At 36.6% G+C, this 26,560-nt stretch overlaps 1 protein-coding gene and 1 non-coding gene across 4 annotated transcripts in view; one reads left to right on the top strand and one right to left on the bottom strand.

Annotated features, from left to right (window-relative positions):
• Positions 1 to 411: 411 nt before the first annotated feature.
• CCAR1 (cell division cycle and apoptosis regulator 1) overlaps positions 412 to 26,560 on the bottom strand; it is a 62,721-nt gene continuing 36,572 nt past the window's right edge. For all 3 annotated transcript variants that reach the window (XM_047825234.1, XM_047825233.1, XM_047825235.1), the window contains 10 exons: positions 24,902 to 25,087; positions 16,554 to 16,745; positions 12,278 to 12,517; positions 11,774 to 11,885; positions 6,192 to 6,274; positions 5,468 to 5,614; positions 4,320 to 4,440; positions 4,050 to 4,235; positions 1,838 to 2,043; positions 412 to 1,269 (listed from right to left, as the gene is read on the bottom strand). In XM_047825234.1, the coding sequence (XP_047681190.1) occupies positions 1,210 to 1,269; positions 1,838 to 2,043; positions 4,050 to 4,235; positions 4,320 to 4,440; positions 5,468 to 5,614; positions 6,192 to 6,274; positions 11,774 to 11,885; positions 12,278 to 12,517; positions 16,554 to 16,745; positions 24,902 to 25,087 (1,533 nt within the window). In that variant the 3' untranslated portion in view covers positions 412 to 1,209. The remainder of the gene's footprint in view (positions 1,270 to 1,837; positions 2,044 to 4,049; positions 4,236 to 4,319; positions 4,441 to 5,467; positions 5,615 to 6,191; positions 6,275 to 11,773; positions 11,886 to 12,277; positions 12,518 to 16,553; positions 16,746 to 24,901; positions 25,088 to 26,560) is intronic.
• Positions 21,614 to 21,719, top strand: LOC125148522 (U6 spliceosomal RNA). Its single transcript, XR_007145604.1, has one exon. It is a non-coding gene; the product is annotated as a U6 spliceosomal RNA (small nuclear RNA).

Here is a 26,560-nt window from a genome sequence, read left to right as displayed (position 1 = left end):
TTTATTTTTAAGTAATCTCTACGTCCAATGTGGGGCTCAAACTTACAACCATGAGATTTAAGAGTCACATGCTCTACCAACTGAGCCAGCAGGTACCCCTCCTGTATTTCTTTAGACCAGAGTTTCTCAACCTGCATACTGACGTTTTGGGCTAGATAATTCATTGCTGTTGGGGGGCTATCCTGTGCAATGGAGGATGTTTAGCATTTTACAACTAGATGCCAGTAGCATTCACCCAGTTGTGACAAGCAGAAGTGTTTCCAGACATTGCTAAATGTCCTCTGGGACAGATGATAGGATATCCCCTGTTAAGAACCACTGCTTTACAGTATATCACATTTCCTATGCTTTTCACTCAACGGTTAATCAACTCTTATATATTCACTTAAATTCTGAAGGAAGTACACAGACTAATAAAAAAATTATTTTTAATTAAAGAAGGCTTAACTTAAGACACCATACTGACATCTACTGGCTTGGTACTAAACTGTACATTTGACATATACTGCATTTAAAAAAAAAAACCCTCAAAATTAAAATATAGGTGCTATTTTGGGAAAGTAGAACAATTAACTGAAAGTAGTAACATTAACATCAGTACTGTTCGTTTTTCGTAAGTCTAACATATAATAACAATGGTAACGGTCTATTATTTTCTTAATTTTTGATGTACTGTCTTTTGGATAATTGAATTTGTAATGAACGGCTTAGAGACTGATAATTAAAGGGATTTTTTTAAACAAGTAAAAAAGTATGGTTCAAAAACTTACAAAAAATTAAGCAGCATGCTATTTTATGATTTATACTGAAATTTTAGAAGACTGAAAAATTTATATAAAAACCTAATGGTAATTCTATAAATAAAATTACAATTTTCTAGATATTTTAATAAAAGACATTTGGTAATTAAATACTACTATCAATTAAATTGATGAACTTTATTGGGGTTAAAACTATAACAAAGTTCATCCTAAAACATTTTGCAATGCAAAATTATTTCACTCAAGGAGTGTTTAATATTTGAATGCCAGGAATTACAAGCAATTTTCAAAAGCAGAGACTCTTCACATTCATAAAACTTTATACATCATTTGAACTAACAGATATTTATACTACTAAAATCAAACATGCATCACTTTCAAACATTCTTGTATCATGATTTTATATATTACATTATTTAACACCGTTCCTCACTGCTACATGTATTTATCATACGCTTGCACCATTCTCCTTGGATTTCTGATCTTTATCTTCATTCTTCACGTTATCCTGCAACACAGTAGACAAACAGATTTTATTAGATTCTCTTAAATGTTACTTTAAAAGTAAACATTAGTAAACAGATACTCTAAATAGTCCATTTTACCATACATAAAAAACTGACTCAGGGGGCAACTACGAAAGAAAGCTCTCAATTCTACTACGCAGAATGATTTCTAGTATGTGAGAAAGCTATCTAAGTCCTAAGAAATTTAAAGTTCTTAGGAGTAAGAGCAGTATATTAGGAATATAGCAGTATAGTAGGAATTTTTACTCCATGTTCTGAGTGACACTGAGGATATGGCAGATCTCTCAATTACTGAAATTATTTTGTAATGGCACTGAGTCACAGATTTGTCTTTTAGTGACAAAGCACACATAAACCACATTGACATTTCAATTAAGTTCTAGAAAAATAAATCTTTTGGAAATTGCTTGTAGTTAATCTAACAAAGGACAGAATGATACCATTATTTAAGCCTAGAAAAACTACTAGGAGCTTAAGAACATTAAAATTTCCAAACACAAATTTAAAAGTTGAAATAAATTGAAAATACGAAAGTACAAAACTGCTAACCTTCTTCAGAACAGTGTGGATTTCATCCATTACTGTAGATAAGTTTCTGATTGTCTTACTGAGTTGGTTTTCAAATTGCAAATTCATGTTTTCTGTAATCTTTAAGTTTTCTTGTAACTGACTAAAGTCCTTTTTAACTTCTCTGAGTTCACCAGAGAGGCTTTTGTTGGAATTCTCCAAATTTAATATGGTTTTTTCATCCTCATCTGTTAAAAAAAAAAAAAAAAAAAAAAAAAATCATCTTTCTCCTGTAACATCCCCAATTTAACTTAAAAAAATTTTTTTTTTTAATTTTATTTTTGAGAGAGACAGAGTGAGAGCGAGGGGAGGGGCAGAGAGAGGGGGAGACAATCTGAAGTAGGCTCCAGGCTCTGAGCAGTCAGCGCAGAGCCCGACATGGGCTCGAACCCACAGATCATGACCTAAGCCAAAGTCATATGCTCAACCGACTGAGCCACCCAGGCACCCCTCCCCCAAATATAACTGTGAAGTTAAAAGTATAATGGGGCCCCTGGGTGGCTCAGTTAGTTGAGCATCTGACTCTTGATTTTGGGCTCAGTCATGCTCTCATGGTTTGTGGGTTTGAGACTCCTCCTTGGACTCTGCATTGACTGTGTGGAGCCTGCTTGGCATTCTGTCTGTCTGCCCCACCCCACTTGTTCTGTCTATCTCTCAAAAATAAATGAACTTAGGGGCACCTGGGTGGCTCAGTCCATTAAGCGTTCAAGACTTGATCTCAGCTCGGGTCATGATCTTACAGGTTCATGAGTTCCAGCCCCACAATAGGCTACATGCTATCAGTGTGAAGCCTGCTTGGGATTCTCTATCTCCCGCTCTGTTTCTGTCCCTCCCCCACTCTCTCTCTCTCTTTCTCTCTCTCTCTCTCAGAATAAACTTAAATAAATAAACTTAAAAAAAAAAAAAGTAGGGGTGCCTGAGTGGCTCAGTCAGATAAGTGGCAGACTCTTGATTTCAGCTCAGGTCATGATCTCATGGTTCCTTAGATCAAGCCCCACACTGGCCTCCACACTGACAGTGTGTGAAGCCTGCTTCTGATTCTCTGTCTTCCTTTTTCTGCCCCTACCCAGCTAGTGCTCTCTCTCAAAATAAGTAAACAAAACAAAACAAAACAGGGATTTAAGGAGGGGCACATGGGTGGCTCAGTTGGTTAAGTATCCAACTCTTGATTTCAGCTCAGGTCATAATCTTACAGTTCATGGGTTCAAGCCATGCACTATCCATGTGGAACCTACTTGCAATTCTCTCCCCCATCGTTGTCTGCAGCCCCCTACCCCCTGCATTCTCCCCCTCTCTCTTAAAATAAAATAGATAGATAGATAGATAGATAGATAGACAGACAGACAGACAGACATGCCTGGGTGGCTCAGTTGGTTAAGCATTCAACTCTTGATTTCAGCTAACGTCATGATCTCACTGTTAGTGAGATCAAGCCCCACATTAGGCTCCATGTTGACAGCATGGAGACTGCTTAGGATTCTCCCTGACCCTCCCCTGCTTGCATGTGCTCTCTCTCTCTCAAAATAAATAAACATTTAAATAAACAAACAAATAAATAAAAGATGCAACAGAATAGGGATGCCTGTCTGGCTCAGTTGGTGGGAGAGACAACCCTTAATCTTGGGGTTTTAAATTTAAGCTCCACGCTGTGTAGAGAAAGACTGTTTAAAAATAAAGTCTTAAGGGTTAAGGGGCACCTGGGAGTTTCAGTTGGGTTAAGCATCCAATGATTCTGTCTCCCTCTCTCTCTCTCTCTGCCCCTCCCCTGCTTGTGCTGTCTCTCAAAAACAAATAAACATTAAAAAAAAAATAAAAAATAAAGTCTCTCCAGGCTCTGAGCTGTCAGCACAGAGCTTGATGTGGAGCTTGAACTCAAGAACTGCAAGATCATGACCTGAGCTGAAATCGGACACTTAACCAAGTGAGCCACCCAGGCGCCCCAAAAATAAAGTCTTAAAAGATTCAACAGAACAATAAAGGAATCTAAGAATGCACATGAAAAATCAAAGATTCTTCTACAGCTAAGCAATGTTGTAGTTTTTATTAAAGTGGTCAAAAGTAAGTTACATTATGTGCCTACTCTAAAAGGCAAAGGATGGATATGCAGGTGTATGTAAGTATGTATACATATGAGTACATGCATAAATCCCAACAGGGTGTTAAAAGTACCAAAATACCCAATGCTGTTCCTTACCCGTTTTTTCTTCTAGCAATTGCAGCTTCTGTTCTACTTCAGCTCTTACTTTTTCACTTTTTTCCAATTTTTGCAAGAGGCTTCCTACATCTACCATTGCACCATTGTACACGATAAGACCAACATTTTCTTCCACATCCTTTGGTTCCTGTTTTACTGTTGGTGTTGGAAGTAACAACCTGTTTCCTATTAAAAAATTTTTTTTATCATTATTTTTTCTTTAATAACATAATTATAAAATGACATAATCGTAAAATAATACACTCAAACCTAGCATATCTTCCTGCAATGCTTCAGACTCTTCATGGTTTTCTTCATCTTTTGAAGTGTCTGTTAATTTCCGGTAAAAGCAAGATTCACGGAGTACTACTTTATTCAGAAGTTTCTTTACCTGTTATTCAAGCAAGTAAACAAGTTAAAAAGAATATGTTTTTGATTTCCTTAATTGTGTTATTTTCACATTATGAGGAACATCAATGGCATTTGTGTTCTTAGTACCTCTCCCTTTGAAACACTTCTGCTTTTTTTTATAACTGTCTTCCCCATAAACCTAAAATTCAAATAATCTTTTGAAAAAAATTTGTTAAAAAAGAAAAAGTGTAACACTGATAGAAACACTAACACATATATTAAGGTATATGTACAAAGATATGACAGCATATAGCCTGTAATTCTAAAACATGGAAACCGCCTAACAGAGACTACTTAAAGGAAATTATAGTACATCTATGTTACACAATGCTATGCAATCATAAAAAGAAAAAAGTGGGGTAATTGTGTGTGCCTGGGTGGCTCAGTCAGCTGAGTGTCAGACTCCTGAGTCTGGCTCAGGTCATGATCCCAGGGTCTTGGGATCATGACCTGTGTTGGTCTCTGCACTGAGCATGGAGCCTGCTTATGATATTCTCTCTCCATACCCCCAACCCCCTGCTCACACACACTCTTTAAAAACAAAAACAAAAACAAAAACAAAAACAAAAACAAAAACAAAGTGGGTCTCTATTTTCGTGGCAGAATAGCCACTATACATCGTTAAACGAAAAAAGCTGTCCAGGGGCACCTGGCTGGCTCAGCTGGTAGATCATGGAACTCTTGACCTCAGGTTGTAAGCTCAAACCCATGGTGGGTGCAGAGGTTAGTTAAAATCTTGAAGAGAAGAGAAGAGAAGAGAAGAGAAGAGAAGAGAAGAGAAGAGAAGAGAAGAGCTATCAATAACGTATAAAATGGTTTTATGTGTTGTATCTGTGTACACACAGATCGTATATACATGTATATGAGTTGCTTACAAAAAGATCCAGAGAACTATATATGAGGCCAGAGGTGTAGAAAAAGCTTTTTTTTACTTCACACATTTCAATATTTCTTGACTGTATTACTTAAAATGGCTTTTCGTTTTAAATATTCATAAGACAGATTACCTGAGCCCGAGAAAGATGTAGTCCAAGAGTATAAAGTATTTCTTCCAAATCCTTTTCAAGAAGGTAACCACAATGGCTTTGATCAAAATAAACAAATGCCATTAACAAATCCCTGTTAATTGTGATCATCTGAGTCTTTTCTTTTTCCTAAAGAAAATGCAGAAGATAACAGTGAAAAGTAAGAAACTGAGAGTGTGTCTATATAATAGCCAAAATCTGAAAAGACCTTTGTCTCATGTTAGAAGTTAAAATGAGTTGGGGCGCCTGGGTGGCGCAGTCGGTTAAGCGTCCGACTTCAGCCAGGTCACGATCTCGCGGTCCGTGGGTTCGAGGTCCGCGTCAGGCTCTGGGCTGATGGCTCAGAGCCTGGAGCCTGTTTCCGATTCTGTGTCTCCCTCTCTCTCTGCCCTTCCCCCGTTCATGCTCTGTCTCTCTCTGTCCCCAAAATAAATAAACGTTGAAAAAAAAAATTAAAAAAAAAAAAAAGAAAAGAAAAAGAAGTTAAAATGAGTTGATCTGGTTTATGTGTATGGGAGAAAGGAATAAGACATACCAGTTTACCTGACATAAACATAAATACCAAAATACAACTGGCTGAATTTTGCTCCAAGTGGTAATATATACATATACAAGGATGAATAAACTTCATGTGTTATGCTTAAGTTTGGATTATGTGAGTAATGGAAATTATTATATTATAAAGAACACAGTATCCAATAAATACCTTATCTTTAGAGGGTCTCTCCTTGCAGTACCTGTTGACATCTCTTTTGTCATCTCGTTTGTTTATTTCTTCCTCATCCCTATCTATAAAATCAGAACAACAGCAAAATACTCATTAATACAGATATTTCCAACTATTACAGAGGCCAAAGATAGTTTTCTATTACTTACTTTCAAAAGACATAAGGGCAAAAAAAATTATATGAATAAAAATGGTTTGGAATTCATAGGAAAGAATTATGAAGAAAAATGGGTGCCTGGCTAGCTCAGTCAGTGGAGTACGTGACTCTTGAACTCAGGGTTGTAAGTTTAAGCCCCATGTTGGGTGTAGAAATTACCTAAAACATTAAAAGAAAAAAAAAACTATAAAGAATAATAAGAAGAAATGTATAAAGAGGCTAGAAGGAGGAAAAATTTAACTTTATTAAATCAATTAACTTTGTTCCATAAAAATTTCGAGGACATAGTTCAAAAAATGAATGTTTTATACATAAAATTAGAAATTATAACACAAATTTAAACAAAGCGAAATATATTTTCTAAGAATTAAAAGGAAAAATATTCAACACAATAAAACTAACTGCAAACAGATTATTGCAAAATAAAACGTGAGCATCTGAGATGTTAAGATAATTTTAGAAGACCTAACTAACAGTATTAATATCCAGAATTTGCTGACATTTACATATCTATTCCACAGTAAAAGATGGGAACTTGGATAAATCATTCTTTTTATTTTAAAAGATTTCTTTTTTTAATTTTTTATTTTTTAGAGAGAGAGAGAGAGCGAGCATGAGCTGGAGAGAGGGGCAGAGGAAGAGTGACAATCTCAAGCAGGCTCCATGACCAGCACAGAGCCTGATGCCGGGTTCATGACCTGAAAGGAAATCAAGCTGGATGCTCAATGGACTGGGCCACCTGGGCACTCATTCCATTTTAATTTTTTAAAAAAGATTTTATTTTTAAAAATCTCCATACCCAACTACGGGGTCTGAAACCACAATCCCAAGATCAAGAGTCACATGCTTCATCAACTTAGGCAGCCAGGTGCCCCTGAATTGCACTCTTTAAAAAAACTTTATTTAAAAAAACTTTATTTATTTATTTTCAAATAATCTCTACACTCAACCTGGGGCTCAAACTCATGACCCAAGATCAAGAGTCGCATGCTCATGACTGAACCAGCCAGGCACCTGAACTGTACTCCAAATTTTAAATGAAGGAATTACATAGTATGTGAATTATATCTCAACAAAGCCATTATTGTAAAACATAAATAGGCAAAAGGTCTAAAACTGGACTGTGGTGATGGTTTCAAAAAAAGTTACTAAGAATGATTAAATTGCACATTAAAAAAAATTTTTTTTTTTTTAACATTTATTCATTTTTGAGACAGAGAGAGACAGAGCATGAGCGGGGGAAAGGCAGAGAGAGAGGGAGACACAGAATCTGAAACAGGCTCCAGGCTCTGAGCTGTCAGCCCAGAGCCCGACGCCGGGCTCGAACCCACAGACCACGAGATCACGACCTGAGCCGAAGTCGGACGCTTAACCAACTGAGCCACCCAGGCGCCCCTAAATTGCACATTTAAAATGAGTTTTGTAGTATGTATTAGCACCTCAACAAACTGTTTAAAAACAAATATGTCCTTGGAACCATACTACAGTACAGAGCAGTTCAGCTGCTTTATTAGGTTTATTACTTTATAGGGTAAACTAATTTACTGCTAAGAGCTTCAGTTTCCTCCATCATAAAATACAGAAAATACCCTCTGAGTAGAACTATAATTACAAATAATTTTTATCAAGAGTATTATCATATACTACACAAATGTTAAATTCCCTTCCTTAATATTTTATAGACATGATCCACCTTATTTGAGTATTTAACTTGAAAGCTGTCATTTTGAAAACTTTGACTCTCCTGGAACTTAGATTTTTTTTTTTTAATTTTTTTTTTTAACGTTTATTTATTTTTGAGACAGAGAGAGACAGAGCATGAACGGGGGAGGGTCAGAGAGAGAGGGAGACACAGAATCTGAAACAGGCTCCGGGCTCTGAGCAGTCAGCACAGAGCCCGACGCGGGGCTTGAACTCATGGACAGTGAGATCGTGACCTGAGCCGAAATCGGACGCTTAACCGACTGAGCCACCCAGGTGCCCCAACAATTTTATTCTTAAGTAATCTCTATACCCAATGTGGGTCTCAAACCCACAAGCCTGAGATCAAGGGTTGCATGCTCTACCGAATGAGCCAGCCAGGAGCCAAAAAAACCTCCCTCTTTTCCTTACTAAGAGCTCGTATGTATTCAACTAGGAAAAAGACAGTAAGTAAAATAAGTAATTAGTGTTAAGAAAATAGGCTTAAAGTTCTATAAGTAGAACAGAATAAGGAAGGATGAGGAATGTGTACTGGTGGGGAGGACTACATTTTTTTTTTAAAGAGGGCTGAGTGCAGAGTAGGCCTTACTGAGAAAGTGATAGCTGAACAAAGACCACAAATGTGAAGGAGTCAGGAAGGCAGATCTCTGGGAAAGAGTGTGCACATAGAAGGAACTGCCAATGCAAAGGTCCTAATATGGGGGCATACACAATGGGTTCAAGAAACAGGATCCATTAGGTGCAATGTGCAAGTAGAAAGAGTGGTAAGAGATGAAATTACAGACTTGATGTGGTAGAGCCTTAGACAGATGTCACTGTAAACACTTTGGCTTTTAACATGGAGTGAAATGGAGACCCACTGAAGGGAGTCTGAAAACAAATGAGAAAAAATAAATGAAATGACTTAAATTTTACAAAGGTAATTCTGTCAATTGTGTTGAGAAGAGACTTTATTTTTTTTTACTTTTTAAAAATTTTTTTAATGTTTATTTACTTTTGAGAGAGACAGAGAGCAAGAGAGAGAGGGAGACACAATCCAAAGCAGGCTCCAGGCTCTGAGCTGTCAGCACAGAGTCTGACATGGGGCTTGAACTCATGAACTATGAGACCATGACCTGGGCCGAAGTTGGACACTCAACTGACTGAACCACCCAGGCGCCCCGAGAAGAGACTTTAAAGGAGAAGTGAGCAGGCCAGGAAACCAGACAGGAAGATATTTATTTATTTAAATCTTTATTTATTTTGAGAGTGAGTGAGCGAGCAGGGGGTGGGGAGAGGCAGAGAGAGGGAGAGAGAGAATCCCAAGCAGGCTCCGTGCCACCAGCGCAAAGCCTGACTCGGGCTCAATCCCACAACCCATGAGATGATGACCTGAGCTGAAATCAAGAGTTGAAAGCTTAAGCAACTGAGCCAACCAGATGTCCCCAGATAGATTTTTAAAAATAAACTATGCAAGGGGCAGCTAGGTGGCTCAGTCAGTTAAACATCCAACTCTTGATTTTGCCTCAGGTCCTGATCCCAAGGTTCATGAGATAAAGCCCCATGTGGAACTCTGCACTGACAGCAGGGAGCCTGCTTGGGATTCTGTCTCTCTCCCTGTCTCTGCCTCTCCCCTGCTTGTGCTCTCGCTCTCTCAAACAAAACAAAACAAACAAACAAAAAACAAACACTTGGGGCATCTGGGTGGCTCAGTCAGTTAAGCATCTGGTTATGATCTCACAGTTTGTGGGTTTGAGGCCTGCGTTGGGCTATGTGCTGACAGCTGTGGTGTGCTTCAGATTTTGTGTCTCCCTCTTTCTGTGCCCCTCCCTTGCTTGCTCTCTCTCTCTCTCAAAAATGAATAAACATTAAAAAAATAAAAATAAACTAGGCAAGAGAAACATCGCTTGGATTAAGGTTAGATTAGTGGAGCTGGTAAGATATGGTCTGCTTCTGGATTTTTTTTTTTTTTTTAATGTTTATTCACTTTTTGAGAGAGACAGGGTGCAAGCAGAGCAGGGGCAGAGAGAGAGGGAGACACAGAATCCGAAGCAGGCTCCAGGCTCTGAGCTGTCAGCACAGAGCCCAACGCGGGGCTCGAACTCACAAACTGCAAGATCATGACCTGAGTTGAAGTCAGATGCTCAACTGACTGAGCCACCCAGGCACCCCTGGATGTTTTTAAGACAGAGAAAATATGACTTCCAGATAGGATGGAAATGGCATATGACAAAAAAGAGGAGTTTAGGAGGATTCCTAAATTTTAGCTTGAGCAATTTAAAGGATGAAGTTGCCATCAAATTAGTGTAATAAGGCTGAGGGTGGAAGGTTTTCTGTTTTCTTTTTGGTAAAGGGGGAAAGCAGGAGTTCAGTTTTAGATACATTTATTTTGAAATGTCAGATAACTTAATGGAGATACCAAGTAGGCAGCTGATAGGGAAATATGGGAGAGAGGTCTGAACTAAGACATACCTTTGAGAACAGTCAGTATATAACAGTACTTTATATATAGTATATATATAAACAGTATATAACAGACAGTACTTTAAGCTAGGAGAATGGATGAGAAAACCACCAAGGTAATTATATACTAGAATAAAGAAGACAAATAAGGATTGAGAGCCAGAACATTCTGACACAGACAAAATAATGAGAAAACAGTTTAGTGATTTAATTAAAGCAGTGATAGGACCATACTGGAGAATGGGGTGGGGAGGTGGGGGGAACCAGGACAATAAAAAAGGGCTAAATTGGACAAAGCAGGTTATAGAAGATAAATGAAGCAATATTGCTATTGAGATTATTAGGACAATTAAGACTAGATATTAGGTGGTTAAAGTGGAATATGATGTTATTGTTAATTTTCTTAGGTGGGATTATAGAGTTATGGTTAAGAGAATATCTTTTCTTAGGAAAGTTGAAGAATTCCTACTTTCAAATGGATCAGAAACACACAGAAGACAAAATATTCACAAATGAATGAATTGTTGGATATGGAGTGTTTGATGCACTATACTCTCAGCTTCCTTTATGTTCAAATATTTTCATTAATGCAAAGAAAAGTAAAATGCTGTGGTAGCAAGAAAAGGTAGAGGCAAACCAAAAAATACCTTAAATAGTAATAATCCTCAGAAAATATATATTATAAAAAATCTCTATCCTAAAAAAGGATCTTTAGGGGCACCTGGGTGGCTCAGTTGGCTAAGCATCCAACTTCGGCTCAGGTAATGATCTCACAGTTCTTGAGTTTAGCCCGCTTCGGGTAATATATGTGCAGCATTCCCAGGCAGTCCTAAGTGTCCTACAGAAAAACCCTGGGTTGAACATAAAGGGGGTCTGGGTGGTGTTAACAGAAGGGAAGGCAGAGCTGGTGCAACTGGCCATGGAGAAAGCTGACTTGGCTTGTGTAGCACAGAGAAGACAGCTGGTTTATTCCATGACTGCTTGTCCTAAGTAGAAAGTGCCTTTCAGGATCTATTTTTGGAGGTTTATTACATATGTCTGGTTCTCAATTCCAACAGTTTAGTAAGATCTAAATAAAATGCTAGATTCTACTTAAAAAAATTCCTCTCATCTATTAATAATATAAACGGGTTTTTACTAAAAAATATTTTACTGTTTCTAACAAAGAAAAAATACTAAAATTCTAGATTGTGATTACATAAAGTCAACAAACAAAAAATATAGTTCATCCAAAGGACAGATAAAGAAATTTGAACCATACCATCTTCTTCATCCTCAGCTTCTTCTGCTTCCATTGGATCATACTCATCCTGATTATTATCTTCTTCAGTTTCATCATCATCTTTAGAATCATCTTTTCTTTTATCTTCTTTCTATAATTTAAAATGTCTTAAAATTAAACAAGATATCTGACCAAACGTTAAATGACTGAAACCAAAAATCATTAAATTCATTAAATTTACTTGAAAAAGATACTATAAAATCTTAACAATGCACTTTAAAAGTAAACTACCATTCAAATGTATGTAAATAAACCACTATGCTATACACCTTAAATTATAAAAAAGAAATAAACTATCACAAACAAGATCTAGATGTTTATAGAGGCTTAATTCAAACAATTAAACTTCTAATAATACAGTAAAATCTTTAGTTTGGCCTTTACATTTCACTATCATGATGAAATTCATCATCATTTTTATACTCTAGAAGACTAAATGAAAACTTCTAAATCAGGTTGGTGGCCATGGAAATAATTACAGACCTTCCTTTCATCTCTATCTTCTTTTTTATCCTTATCATCGCCTGATTTTCTCCGCTTGGGTTTTGGTTCATCAGTTTCATCATCTCTATCTTCTTTTTTATCTTTTCTCTCATCTTTTTTGCTTTTCTTCTCCTTTTCTTTTTTGTCCTCTTTCTCAGGAAGAGATAATAATGATTTGTATATTCTGACACCAAAATCTCTTTGAAGCATTTCATTGAAAAGTTCTGCAAACAATGAAACCTATAAAAAGATACCAAGAGTAACGCAACTTTAATAAAAATACTGAATACATCCAGCACAGTAATTTATCAAATAATGACTTGCCACATCTAACAATTAACATTCACTAATAATAGAGTTGTAATAATTGGTGTCAATGATGTTGAAGATTCTCAAAAGACTCAAAAACTCTTATGAATACTATATAGTGTACTTTGGGCCAAATTTAGAAAAAATAGTAAAACTGTACCACAAAAAATTTGAAAATGAGTAGAAAAAAAGGGTTTCTACTATTTTACACAGCAATTCATCTTCATGATTAACGAATTTTATTCATTTACTCAGCAAGTTTTTCTGAAATGCCTACTATGTAACATGGAGTGTTTTAGGCATTGGTGATATAGCATTAAAGAAAGCAAACAAAAATCTTGACTCTAATGAGCTAATAATCAAGTGGGGGAAAGTAAAAGTAACCAAACCAACATCAAATGTTTAAGCAGGATAAACACAGAGAGAGTAACAAAATGTAATATAGTCAGAGAAGGCCTCTCTAAAAAGTGAGCTGAAGGTGGCAAGGGAACGGGCCATATAAATATCTATAAAAGCATTTCAGAAGAGGGAGACCAATTCAGAATTCTGAGTAGGGAGTATGCATTATTATTATTATGCAAGTGTCCATGTATACCGACATACTCATGAACCTAAAATCATATAATGAATTTTCTACATAAAGATTTCTAAGGAAGGGGCACCTGGCTGACTCAGTCGGTAGAGCACACAACTCTTGATCTCGGGCTTGTGAATTTGAGCCCTCCACCAGGTGCAGAGATTACTTAAAAATATTAAAGAAAGAAAAATTCTAAGGCTAATTGTTTCTAATAGATTGAAAGGGTCCAGGACTTGAAATGGTTGACCACAGCTCTAAAATATGTATTCTTGGGGGGCGCCTGGGGGGCTCAGTGGGTTAAGTGTCTGACTTTGGCTCAGGTCAAGATCTTGAGCTCCATGCATACAAGCTCCAAACTGGGCTTGCTGCTGTCAGAGCAGAGCCCACTTCAGATCCTCTGTTCCCCTCTCTCTGCCCCTCCCCTGCTTGCCCTCTCCCACTCTCAAAAATAAATAAACTGAATAAATAAATAAATAAATAAATAAATAAATAAAATAAAATACATAATCTTGGGGTGGCTGGGTGGCTCAATAAGTTAAACACCTGACTCTTGATCTTGGCTCAGGCCATGATGTCATAATTCATGAAATCAAGCCCCACATGCGGCTCTGCAATGACACTGCAGAGTCTGCTTGGGATTCTCTCTCCTCTCTCACAAAATAAATAGACTTAAACACATACATACATAATCTTATACAATGTGTTCAGTATATTTGACTATTTTTATGATCATAAAGGATAATATAATGTATTAAAATTGATCTTATAGTCTATTTTCTTTAATTCATACCCAGTCTTTACACATTTTAAGAAAACAGAAATCTATTATCTGTAAAATGACCACTAAGATGTTGAAAACTCCACTTTCTCTTAACCATTAGTGTAAATAAATTAAGAAAAATAGCAAGAAGCATATCTTTTCCTAAGTCTTCTCTTTTCTATTACCTAGAGATAAAAAGTAGTAATTTATTTTATTTTATTTTTTTAAATTTTTTTTTCAACGTTTTTTATTTATTTTTGGGACAGAGAGAGACAGAGCATGAACAGGGGAGGGGCAGAGAGAAAGGGAGACACAGAATCGGAAACAGGCTCCAGGCTCTGAGCCATCAGCCCAGAGCCCGACGCGGGGCTCGAACCCACGGACCACGGGATCGTGACCTGGCTGAAGTCGGACGCTCAACCGACTGCGCCACCCAGGCGCCTCTAAAAAGTAGTAATTTAAAGGCATTAAATAAGAAGCCCAGACCAGTAACTAGAAGAATAGAATTAATTTTTTAAAGTTTATTTATTTATTTACGTAATCTCTACACCCAATGTGGGGCTCGAACCCACTGCCCTGAGATCAAGAGTTACATGCTCTTCCGAATGAGCCAGTCAGGCACTACCTAGAAGAGCAGAATTGAAACTGAAAGAGATAAGCCTAGAATTAATATTAAATCAAAGATTTAGAATTTTATGATAAATGCTTTTTCTTATAGAATTTTTAAAGATTTTATTACCATTTAAAAATTTTTTTTCAATGTTTATTCATTTTTGAGAGAGACAAAGCATTAACGGGGGAGGGGCAGAGAGAGAGGGAAACACAGAATCCAAAACAGGCTCTAGGCTCTCTGAACTGTCAGCACAGAGCCTGACATGGGGCTTGATCTGACGAACCATGAGATCATGACCTGAGCTGAAGTCAAATGCCCAACCGACTGAGCCACCCAGGCACCCCATTATTAGCATTTTTTTAAGTAACCTCTATACCCAACACGGGGCTCAAACTTACAACCCTGAGATCAAGAGTACCATGCTCCATCGAATAAGCCAGCTAGGTGTCCCTCTTACAGAATATTTTTTAAAAATTCATGTACCAAAATGACATCTGCATTCTAAACAGATTAAAAGGAAATTAACCCAGAAGATATGTTAGGTGAGGAGGAAACAAAGAAAGGATCATTTTACTAATGAAGGGCTATTTCACAAATTGCTTTGTTTCCAATACAATAGCATTAGTTTGAGATCCATGGACACCATCAGTCAGATTTACATTATATATTGTATAAACAATATACAATACCAAAGACTAATTTTTTCATTTACTTATTCAAATTACTACTAAGAGTTATATTACTATCAAGAGTTATATTTATGGCAACTAGTAATAAAAATAAAATCATATAGCCATAATATTTAAAAACATTTAAAAATACTATAATATTTAAAAACAGTATTTAAAAACACAAAAAATTATAAATATTTTACTATTTGTAACCTGTCTTATATCACGACCAATAAGCGTGGACTTCGTGTTTTATAATTGCCTCAGTAATTCTCTGTGTTTGTAAATGTCTCTAGTCTTAAGTAATTCATTTTCATCTTGTGGACAAGGATATCTTAGGTCAATTAAGTATGACTGACTTTTCCAATATAATTTATAAAATAAAACAAAAACAAAAAGACCAATGTGAAATGTGTTAAGATACAATAATTGAATACAATTATAATTTTTCACAGGCTATTAAGAAATTAACATTTTTAAATATTTTACATTGTTTTACTTAAAGAATGAAGCTATCACTTCTTTAGGGATAAAAATCTTCAATTACTTTGAAAAATAAATATGTTGTAAATCTGCAGTACAGTAATGTTAAAAAAGAAATAGATTCATATTGAAAAATAAATATCAATTATTTTTTATCTTATACCTCAATTACAAGCAAAATTTTAAATCCTATTAAATGAGATTTTAATTATAGAGTAAATAAAGCATTACTTCATTCTAAAGGAAGCAATTAGACATAATGTATCATGTGTCCCCTGTAAGTCTGATAAAAGAACACACCACTGGGGCGCCTGGGTGGCGCAGTCGGTTAAGCGTCCGACTTCAGCCAGGTCATGATCTCGCAGTCTGCGAGTTCGAGCCCCGCGTCAGGCTCTGGGCTGATGGCTCAGAGCCTGGAGCCTGTTTCCGATTCTGTGTCTCCCTCTCTCTCTGCCCGCCCCTCCCCCGTTCATGCTCTGTCTCTCTCTGTCCCAAAAATAAATAAACGTTGAAAAAAAAAAATTAAAAAAAAAAAAAGAACACACCACTACTTACGAAGTAGTTTTTTAAAAAAATAATTAAATCAGAATCTGATTAAAACTTCAGATCTATCTATCAATTCACAAGAAATACAGAGGCCACAGGAACATTTAAACAATCCTACAGGAATGCAATCAACAAAAAGGAGTCATTTAGAAAAATCAGCTGCTGTCTCCACCCCCACCAAAGAATAAAATTGCAAGGAAAAAACAAAAACCCAAAAACAATCCATGAAAAAGGCCATCAAAGAAATTTAAGAGATATATTAACCAATCAAAATGTATGTACCTTATTTAGATCCCAATTCAAACTTAAAACATTACCTCGAATGAATGTTCCTTATTATCCTCTAATCTGTAGTCCAAAAGTACACTCAAGGACATAATGCTACAGTCAAACTTGCCACTTTTTGCAGCCCAGTTTGGATGTACTATGATGGCTGGTTCATCCGGCAAAATGTATCTTCTTTCCCGACGCTGGCGTTCCATTTCTTCTTGACGTTTTCTTTCTTCTTCCTACATATTTGAAATTTTAAGTGCTGGTTATATCTCCACATACTATATATATATATTAAACGCACATCATGGAAAGAAAAAGGGCAAAATTCCCATGACTCCTTATGGTGATTATGCCAAACATAGGGCTGGAAGAAAGTTCAAATTTACTAAAGACAGCAGTTTTTATGGCTCCTACTTTTCTTTCTTTTCAGTTTCTCAGCATAAGAAATTGTCTTCTAAGGGGGCTGGGGGGACACCTTTATTAACATTATATAAATCAGGGTATTTGGAAAATAGTGATGGTAGCATAGCTTCTGGATCTTCTTGAATCCCCACATTAAAAAAGAATAATCTATATACCAAAACCAACATCCAAGTACACTCACAACAAAACAAGGTGAAATGGTATCCCCATAAACCCCAGTATACAAGTGGGTAGAAAAAAGTCACAAGAGCCAAAAGACCTATAGGTTACTGGCATTTGTATAGAGAGAAAGCAAAAGGAAACAATGGAGTTGTATGATGGATCTAAGAACAGGAAAACTAGGGAGGAGGAGTTAAGATAGAAGAGTAGGGAGACCCCGAGGCTTGTCTTGTACCTTGAACACAGCTAGATAAGTAATAAATAATTGTGAACACCCAAGAAATCTGAGGAGAGAGCAACAATGCACAACTAGACATGAAAAAAACACCATGTCATAAAAGTTCAGCTGAGGATCTAAATCCTCAGAACCAAGGGAAACCCCAAGATGGAGATGTCCTTGCCAAATACCAAAAGAAGGAACGAGCCAGCCCACAAGACGAGCCAGATGATGGGCACACATCTTTGACACTGGCCTCATCTAACGCATAGGAGCACATGTGGGACCTTGGTAGGATCTCCCACCTTTGGTTTCAAGTCCCTGACCTCTGTTTTTCTACTTAAAAAAAAACATAAAAAACAAAAACAAAAACACATTAGGATATATACTTATTTTCCCACTGACTTTGTTTTCTAAGTGAAATCTAAAATTAAAGTCAATAAAATGTGTGGCTTTCCTCATCCTCCATTAATGATTAAAACTGTCCATTTAAAAACTACACAAAGACAATGTAGTCCTAAATAGCAATCCAGCTTTAATTGTAGGGCACTGAATCACCTTGCAAACAAATTACAGTCACTATGATTTAACAATAGATACTGTACTGGGTATTGCTGGGATTTTTTTTGGCAAACTTGTAACAAACCAGAGAATAAAATTTAACTCTTAATCATCATGTAGAAAAACACAATAAAGAAACCTAAAATATCTTAAAACAAACAAGGAAACCACAAAAGAGTCAATAGGTATTCACTGGAAAGTGAGCAGGTCAATTTCATAAAAGCAGCTGAAACTAGGCAACATTTTACTCCCAACGATAGTGAGTACAAGGAGCCAGTGTTTAGCCGGTGATCTAAAAGTGCCTAGAACATTCTAGGTCTATGAACTTGCAAGGCTGATTTACCACGGCATCTTTACAGCATAGGGCCTTACACTGAGGAGGTTATTTCTGGAAGTAGAATCATTAGAATAGGGAGCAGGATAGCGACAACAGAGACATGGGAGGAGAAGGTCCTGATAAACAGTGATAGAAGGGCAACAGAGATTGAAATCTCAGAAAGCAAGCCATCATATATTTTGAGAAAATAAGAAAATAACACAATATAGAGCTCAGTGAAATTTTAAAAAGCTATCTCGGAGTACCTGGGTGGCTCAGTTGGTTAAGAATCTAACTTTGGCTCAGGTCATGATATCATGGTGTATAAGTTCGAGCCCTGCATTGCTTCAGATTCTCCATCTCCCCCTCTCTCTGCCCCTCCCCCCCTTATACATGTGTGTTTTCGCACTTTCTCAAATATAAACATTAAAAAAAAAAAGAAGGTGTCTTAAGCAATCTCTTCTAATAAAATGTTAGGCAAACTAAATTCACCTAAAAATGAGCAACAGGAAGTATTGAGGTCAAGTCCTATACAAAGTTACTATTTAAAAAGAAAGAGAACAAGGAGAACTATATCCCTACAGACAATGAAAGTGGGCCAGAAAAACAGTCACAGATAAAAATCTTAACTTACTATTTTACTATTTTAAAGTGTGCTAAAAGAGATTGAGAAAATCTCACAAACTATCAAAGAACAACATAAAGAATTTTAAAAGTAAAAATAAGGTGAAAGGGGTGCCCGGGTGGCTCAGTCAGTTAAGTGTACGACTTCAGCTCAGATCATATCTCCCAGTTCTTGAGTTTGAGCCCTGTGTCAGGCTCTGTGCTGACAGCTCGGAGTCTAGAGCCTGCTTCTGATTCTGTGTCTCCCTCTCTCTCTACCCCTCCCCTGCTCACCGTCTGTCCCTCTCTGTCTCTCAAAATATATAAACATTAAAAAGATTAAAAAAAAATTTTTTTAAGTAAAAATAAGGTGATAAAATACAGGAAATAATTACAAAGAAAAAATCGATTCAGAAATTTAAAATAAACTAGAAGGAATACAAAAGCAAATAAACTCAAGAGCCACTGCCTTAAGCAAACAGAAGACAATGGGAAAAAATTTTAAAACAAGAAATGAAGAGGAAAAGGATCCAAGCAAGAGATAGACGCTGAAAAGGCAAAAATACTGAATATGAGATAACAGGATTCTTATAAGAAAACAATAGGGAATAGACCAAATACAAAACAACTATTACTTAAGAAAATGTGACTGTTGGGGACAATTTTATTCCCAAGAGCCAAGAGATGAAAACAACAAGTGTCCACCAGAGATGAATGGATAAACAAAATACAATATACACATGAAATGGAGTATTATTCAGCCTTAAAAAGAAATGAAGTTCCGATATATACTAGGACATGAACTTTGAAAACATTACATTAAGAGAACCAGACACAAAAGAGCAAATACTGTATGATTCTACTTACATGAGGGATCTAGCACAAACAAATTTGGAGACAGAAAGCAGAACACAGGTTACTAGGGTAGAGAGGAAGACGGGTATGGGGACTTAATTGTTTAATGAGAGTTACCATTTGGGATAATAATAAAGTTCTGGATGTATAAAATAGGGATAGTTCCACAACACTGTGCATGTACTTAATGCCACTGAATTGTACAGTAAAAATAGTATAATGGTGATTTTTATTAATGTATATTTTACTAAAAAAAATTTTTGTTAAAGAGAAATTTTGCTCAGAAAAAAAAAAAATCTGAAATCACATAGCGAAAGAGCACACCATGGGTCTAAAGATAGTAACTCAGAATGACCAGTATCAAAATACCATTCTAAAAAAATGAGAAAATCGGTGCATCTAGGCAAAATAGCAAGTGATCATATCAGAAAGTAAATTGCCTTATCATCAATTTTTGACAGCAAAACTCTACATGTCATAGAAAAGAGAGTTTATTAAAAACATTCAAAAGAATATAAATGTGAATCAAAGATTTTATAATCACCAAAACTGACTTTAAAAAATTATTTATTTTTTAATTTACATCTAAGTTAGCATATAGTGCAACAATGATTTAAGGAGTAGATCCCTTATTGCCCCTTACCCATTTAGCCCATCCCCCCCCCCCCACAAACCCTCCAGCAACCCTGTTTGTTCTCCACATTTAAGAGTCTCATGTTTTGTCCCCCTCCCTGTTGTTATATTCTTTTTGCTTCTTTGCTGTTTTATATCTTAAATTTCTCATGAGTGAAGGCATATATTTGTCTAATTTCACTTAGCATAATACCCTCTAGTTCATCCACATAGCTGCAAATGGAAGACTTCATTCTTTCTGATTGCCAAGTAATACTCCAGTGTGTGTGTGTGTGTGTGTGTGTGTGTGTGTGTGTGTGCGCGCGCGCGCGCGTGCGTGAGCGTGCATTTAACATACCAATTGCTGGGTTGTAGGGTAGTTCTATTTTTAATTTTTTGAGGAACCTCCATACTGTTTTCCAAGGTGTCTGCACCAGTTTGCATTCCCAAAAACTGACTTTTAAGTATAGTCAAACTGTTACCAACATACAAGAACCTAAATATTGCTACCATGAGCTCTGAAGAATCTCCTAGAGATGACCTTCAGAGACAATGACAAAAGCACTAGTGGTGAGCGTTAGATATAGAACTATAGAACCAAGACTAAAGGAGGATTAAGAGTACAATATGTAATGCTACATGCTAGCCCAATGTATTTATAGTACAACATAAAAACAACAGGGAGAAAATAAGGATAGGAAAAGCAAAAATAACTTTATAAACAAATTTCAGCAGTAACATTAGTGGTATATCATTAGTACTGTATTAGTGCTGTGTATCTGTATATATATATTCCCACCCACTGGCCAAAAAAAGACAATTTGAGCTTCAATAAGGATAAGAATTGCAAAGAACTGAAGCCCATCAAATACATTTAAATCTATAAATTCACAATGTTTAATAAACAAATTTTTTAATGTTTATTTTTGAGAGAGAGACAGAGTACGAGCAGGGCAGGGGTAGAGAGAGAGGGAAACACAGAATCCAACAGCTGCACTGTCACCACAGAGCCCGATGCAGGGCTCCAACCCTTGAACCTTGAGATCATGACCTGAGCCGAAATCAGACGCTTAACCAACTGAGCCACCCAGGCACCCATGTTTAATTTTTTAAATGTTTATTTTTTAAAAGAGAGAGCACGAGCGAGCGTGAGTGGGGGAGAGTCAGAGGGAGAGAAAATCCAAATCAGGCCCCGAGCTGCCAGTGCAGAGACCAATGTGGGGCTTGAACTCACAAACTGAGATCAATGACCTGAGCCGAAGTCGGATACCTACCCAACTGAGCCACCCAGGTGCCTCAATAAATTCGTAATGATGTTAAAAAACAAATAGGTAACCATCATAAAACAAAGGAAAACAGTGCTTGCTTCAGCAGCACATATACTAAAATTAGAACGATACAAAAAAGATTGGCTATGGCCCCTGCACAAAGATTGTTCATATGCAAAAAGTGTTCTATATTAAAAAAAAAAAAAAACAATCAAGAATTAATCCTGCCTTGGGGCGCTTGGGTGGCTCAGTTGGTTGAACGTCCATGAGCGTCCAACTTCGGCTAAGGTCGTGGTCTCACAGCTCGTGAGTTTGAGCCCCACGTCGGGTTCTGTGCTGACAGCTCCGAGCCTGGAGCCTGCTTCAGATTCTGTGTCTCCCTCTCTCTCTGCCCCTAATCCACTCGCATTCTGTCTCTGTCTCTCTCAAAAAATAAACATTAAAAAAAATTTTTTAAAAGAATTGACCCTGCCTTCTTCTATATGAATTTAACAAGAGAGAAAACTATACCACCAGGAAACCAAATAGGAGATGAGGGAAATATGTAAAAACAAAATGGTACGAATTATAATATCACTATTTTCCAACCCCAATGGCTGCTAACATCAAAAAGTGAAAACCAGCTCTTCTTTGCCTTCTCTTTCTAGTCTTTCGGTCCTGAACAATTCAGTTCTAAAGCAACTCCTCCAACAAAGCAGGTGTCTATACAGAGGATGGAGGCTGGCAGACAAGCCCACCAGTCAACAGGTACTGACACAAATGGAGCAAGAACATCCAGAGACACAACACAGGGTAGGGAATCGGATCAAAGTAAAGAGAGTATCCAGATAGCAGAGGGAATGCAACAAACAACTGAGCAAGTAAACAAATATATTAAGTACAGTGGAAGCTACATTTCTCATTATTGGAAAAGGGAGTTAGGTATGCAGAAAGGAGGAAACTGAAGTGAACTCTGGTGTTGGGAGTACAACTGGAGATACTAGCATAAACTCATGACTTTCAATACATATACTGTAACAAATATAGATACAAATACATATATGTAGGTATATATAAGTATAAATTAATATATATCTGTACCATAGCTCTATTGACTAACAGGGGTCATGGGAAGCACAATGATACGAGTATGTCTTGGCTTCTAAATTATCATCACCTTCACTAAAAAGTATGAGGGATTTTTATAGTTCTATCTTAAAAAAGTATACACACACATATTTCCTTGGGAAATGGCTAATTCCAAAGCCAGGGCAGGGAGTGTACACAGTGAGATGGCGACACTGTTTTGGGCTCCAAAATAAGTTTAGTCCTCAAAATATAACGAGGACATGTGAAAGGACACAGAAGCCAACTCAAAAGGGCTCCTACTACCCAAGTGATATATTTTCATTATCAAGATAAATATTATCATTGAATGAAATAAGGAATCACAACTCTCTTAAGAACAAGGTAGTTCAACATAACAAAAAACCATTATCACATCCAAGAAATTTAACACTGCTTCAAAATAATCTAATATCACACCCATATCCATAATCAAATGTCTCCAATTATCCACAAACTATTCTTCACGGCATTTTTTTTTTTCCTATTCGGGGTCCAGTCAAGTTTCATTCAATACATCCAGTTATCATGTGTTGCTAACCTCTTTTAATGTAAATTGTTTATTTTTATTTAAAGTTTATTTATTTGAGAGACAAAGTGTGTGTGTGTGGGGGGGGGGGGACAGAAAGATAGGGAGGGTGAGAATCCCAAGGAGCCTCCACAGTGCCAAACCAGAGCCCAACATGGGGCTTGAACTTTCAAAACCACGATATCATGACCTGAGCTGAAACCAAGAGTTGGATGCTTAACAAACTGAGGTGCCCCCAATGTAAATCATTTCTTTTTGTCTCTCATGACATAGACATTTCAGAAGTTCAGATAAGCTGCTTTGTGTAACTTTTTACATTCTAAATCTGACTATTCTCTCACAATTAGATTAAGGTAAAAACATTTTTGGCAGGAATACTTCATAAATAATTATGTATAATCCAGAATGCATCACATTAGGAAATACATACTGTTGGTCTGTCCAATTACTGGCATTCTGACATGCTTCTTCTATTGCTCTCTTTCAAATTCAGAAAACAATGGCAGGCTTGTGCATCTAGGAGTTATTGTAAGGGCATAAGATGCAATGCAATCAAACACACAGCTGTAGAAGCAGCAAAATTCTGGGATAAGCACTTCACTCGAACTCAATCTCTGAACTTAATGGCTCTGTCAATCAAATTCTCTCTAAAACACAGGGATAATTTTTTAAAGTTTATTTTTATTTTTGAAAGAGATACAGAGACCAAGTGGGGGGAGGGGCAGAGAGAGAGGTAGACAGAATCCCAAGCAGGCTCCAAGCTATCAGTGCAGAGCCCAATGCGGGGATCGAACTCACAAGCAGTGAGATCACGACCTGAGCTAAAATCAAGTGTTGGATGTTTGACTGAGCCACCCAGGTACCCCTGAATAATTTTTTAAGTAAACTCAATGGCCAATGTGGGGCTCAAACCCATGACCCCAAGGATCAAGAGTCGCATGTTCTGCTGACTGAGCCAGCCAGGCACCCCAAACATATGAATAATTTAGCATTCATTTTTAAAAGGGAAGATTAAAAATACATGATTTGGAAATAACTCAAATTTCTCTCGAGTAGAAAACAAACTGTGATACATTGATACTATGGGATATTATGGGATATTATTAAGCAATACAAAATAACAAATTAGTAATATATACAACAAAATGGGCAAATCTCTAATGCATTTTGCTAAGTTGAAGAGGTCAGACTGTAAATATTATATATAATTCCATTTACATGAAATACTGGAATAGACAAAACTACAGGAAACAGATCAGTGGCTCCCAGAGGCTGGTGTGAGAAGCAGAAGGAGCACATGGAGAGAAGAAAATGCTTACGTAAGGGTAGAGATTTTTAGAGGGTGACAGACCTGTTTTACGTCTTAGTTGTCGTCATGGTTATATAACTATATTGCATTTGTCAAACTGTTCACCAAAAGCGTTGAATTTTACAGTTATGTAGTTGTATTTTTTTTTTTTTTTAATAAATGTTTATTTAGTTTGAGAGAGAGTGTGCACGCAGGCAAGCTTAGGGAAGGGGCAGAGAGAGAAGGAGAGAGAGAGAATCCCAAGCAGGCTCCATGCTGTCAGTGCAGAGCCTGACTTGGGGCTCTATCTCAGGAACCATGAGATCATCACCTGAGCCACAATCAAGAGTCAGACACTTAAGTGACTGAGCCACCCAGGTGGCTTAATAAAAGTACACACGCACATATTTTAAGAATTCCCTATAAACAAGCATTATATTTAATAGTGTATATATACCTCTTTATCATCTTCAGATTTCCTATCATCCTCCTCTTCCTCTTCTTTTTCTGATTTCTCTAATTCCTTTTGTTCTTCTTTTTGCTCTTCTACTTTAAGCTGTTTTGTCAATCGGGCTATTAACTGAGATTTTAATCCTTTGGAACTAAGGGCTCGACTTTCTAATTCTTTTCGAAGGTCATTTACCTAAATATGCAGAACATAAAAAACACAGAAAAAGAAAATGGGATATTGAAATAAGGAACAAACTGCAAATATCTTTAGTTTGATTTCTTAAAATTGCTCAGCTCAGAACATGTTTGTGAAAATGCAAACTGACAGAATATTTTTGGAAAATAATCTGAAACATGTTTTAAGATGCTTAAAAAATTAATTCTCTTTGACACAGTTATTCTAATTTTGGGGAATTAACCCTAAAGAAATATTCTAAACACAGGAAAAACAAAACACTTTACATATTCCTTGTAACAGTCCCTTTCTCAAAAAACTAAAGAATCTAAATATCCAATGAAAGAATAATACCACATCAACTAAATAGAAGAGTATAGAACATTTAAAAATAATTATATGGGAAACACTAATATTAACTGAAAAGGATGAAACTGCAACTTTTTAATACAATGTGATCAGAACCAACCAAGCAAAGTGTGTACCTCTTAAAAAAAAAAAAAAAATCAACATTTTAACAGTGGTTCTCTTTGAATCATAGGCTTTGGTAACTTTTTTCTTCAATTTTTCATGTATGTACCAATTTTTAAAATAAACATGTGTTATATTTATAATCAAAAGAAATACAAGTTTTAAAATAAGAAACTTAACAGTAAAGTCATCAGTTTGAAAAGAAGTCCTGGGATGCAGGCTTAAACTAATTGACTGTATTTTCTTTCTTTTTTTAATGTTTGTTTATTTTTAATGTTTGACAGAGAGAGAGAGACAGACAGACAGACAGACACAGAAACAGCACAAGTGGGGGAGGAGCACAGAATCTGAAACAGCCTCCAGGGTCCAGACTCAGAGCTGTCAGCACAGAGACCATCTGCAAGATCACGACCTGAGCTGAAGTCGGATGTTTAACCGACTGAGCCACCCAGGCGCCCTCCGTTTTTAAATTAATGTTTGAGACAGAGAGACAGAATGCGAATGGGGGAGAGGCAGAGAGAGAGGGAAGCACAGAATCTGAAGCAGGCTCCAAACTGTCAGCACGGAGCCTGACGCGGGGCTCAAACCCATGAGCAATGAGACAATGACCTGAGCTGAAGTTGGACACTTAACGGAATGAACCACCCAGGTGCCCTAATTACCTGTATTTTCTGAATCCACAGTTCTCTATACAAAACCTGATGCTGATCAAGACAACTTGAAGTAATACAAGAATAACAAACATTCTTATGATACATATTTACTTATTAAAAAAGCAATGTGAATTAAAAAAGTATAGTTTCATACAAAGGAAGAAAACCTGCTTTTTGCTGAGAACAAAAATTAACCAAAAGGTCAGCTTTTATGTGTTAAAAATAACAAGATGCAAAAGCAATTTACAATCAGCTTCTGACTTATGTAGAAGTCACATATACAGAATCTATGAAAATATACTCACATTAAAGGCCCAGAGACGAATAAGTGCGGAAAGATAACAGGTCCAAAAACATTGGGGAACAA

This window comes from Prionailurus viverrinus, chromosome D2 (assembly GCF_022837055.1).
Source record: "Prionailurus viverrinus isolate Anna chromosome D2, UM_Priviv_1.0, whole genome shotgun sequence".
Taxonomy (NCBI): domain Eukaryota; kingdom Metazoa; phylum Chordata; class Mammalia; order Carnivora; family Felidae; genus Prionailurus; species Prionailurus viverrinus.
Note: the sequence above shows the minus strand (reverse complement) of the source record. Positions and strands in the feature narration are given on the sequence as shown.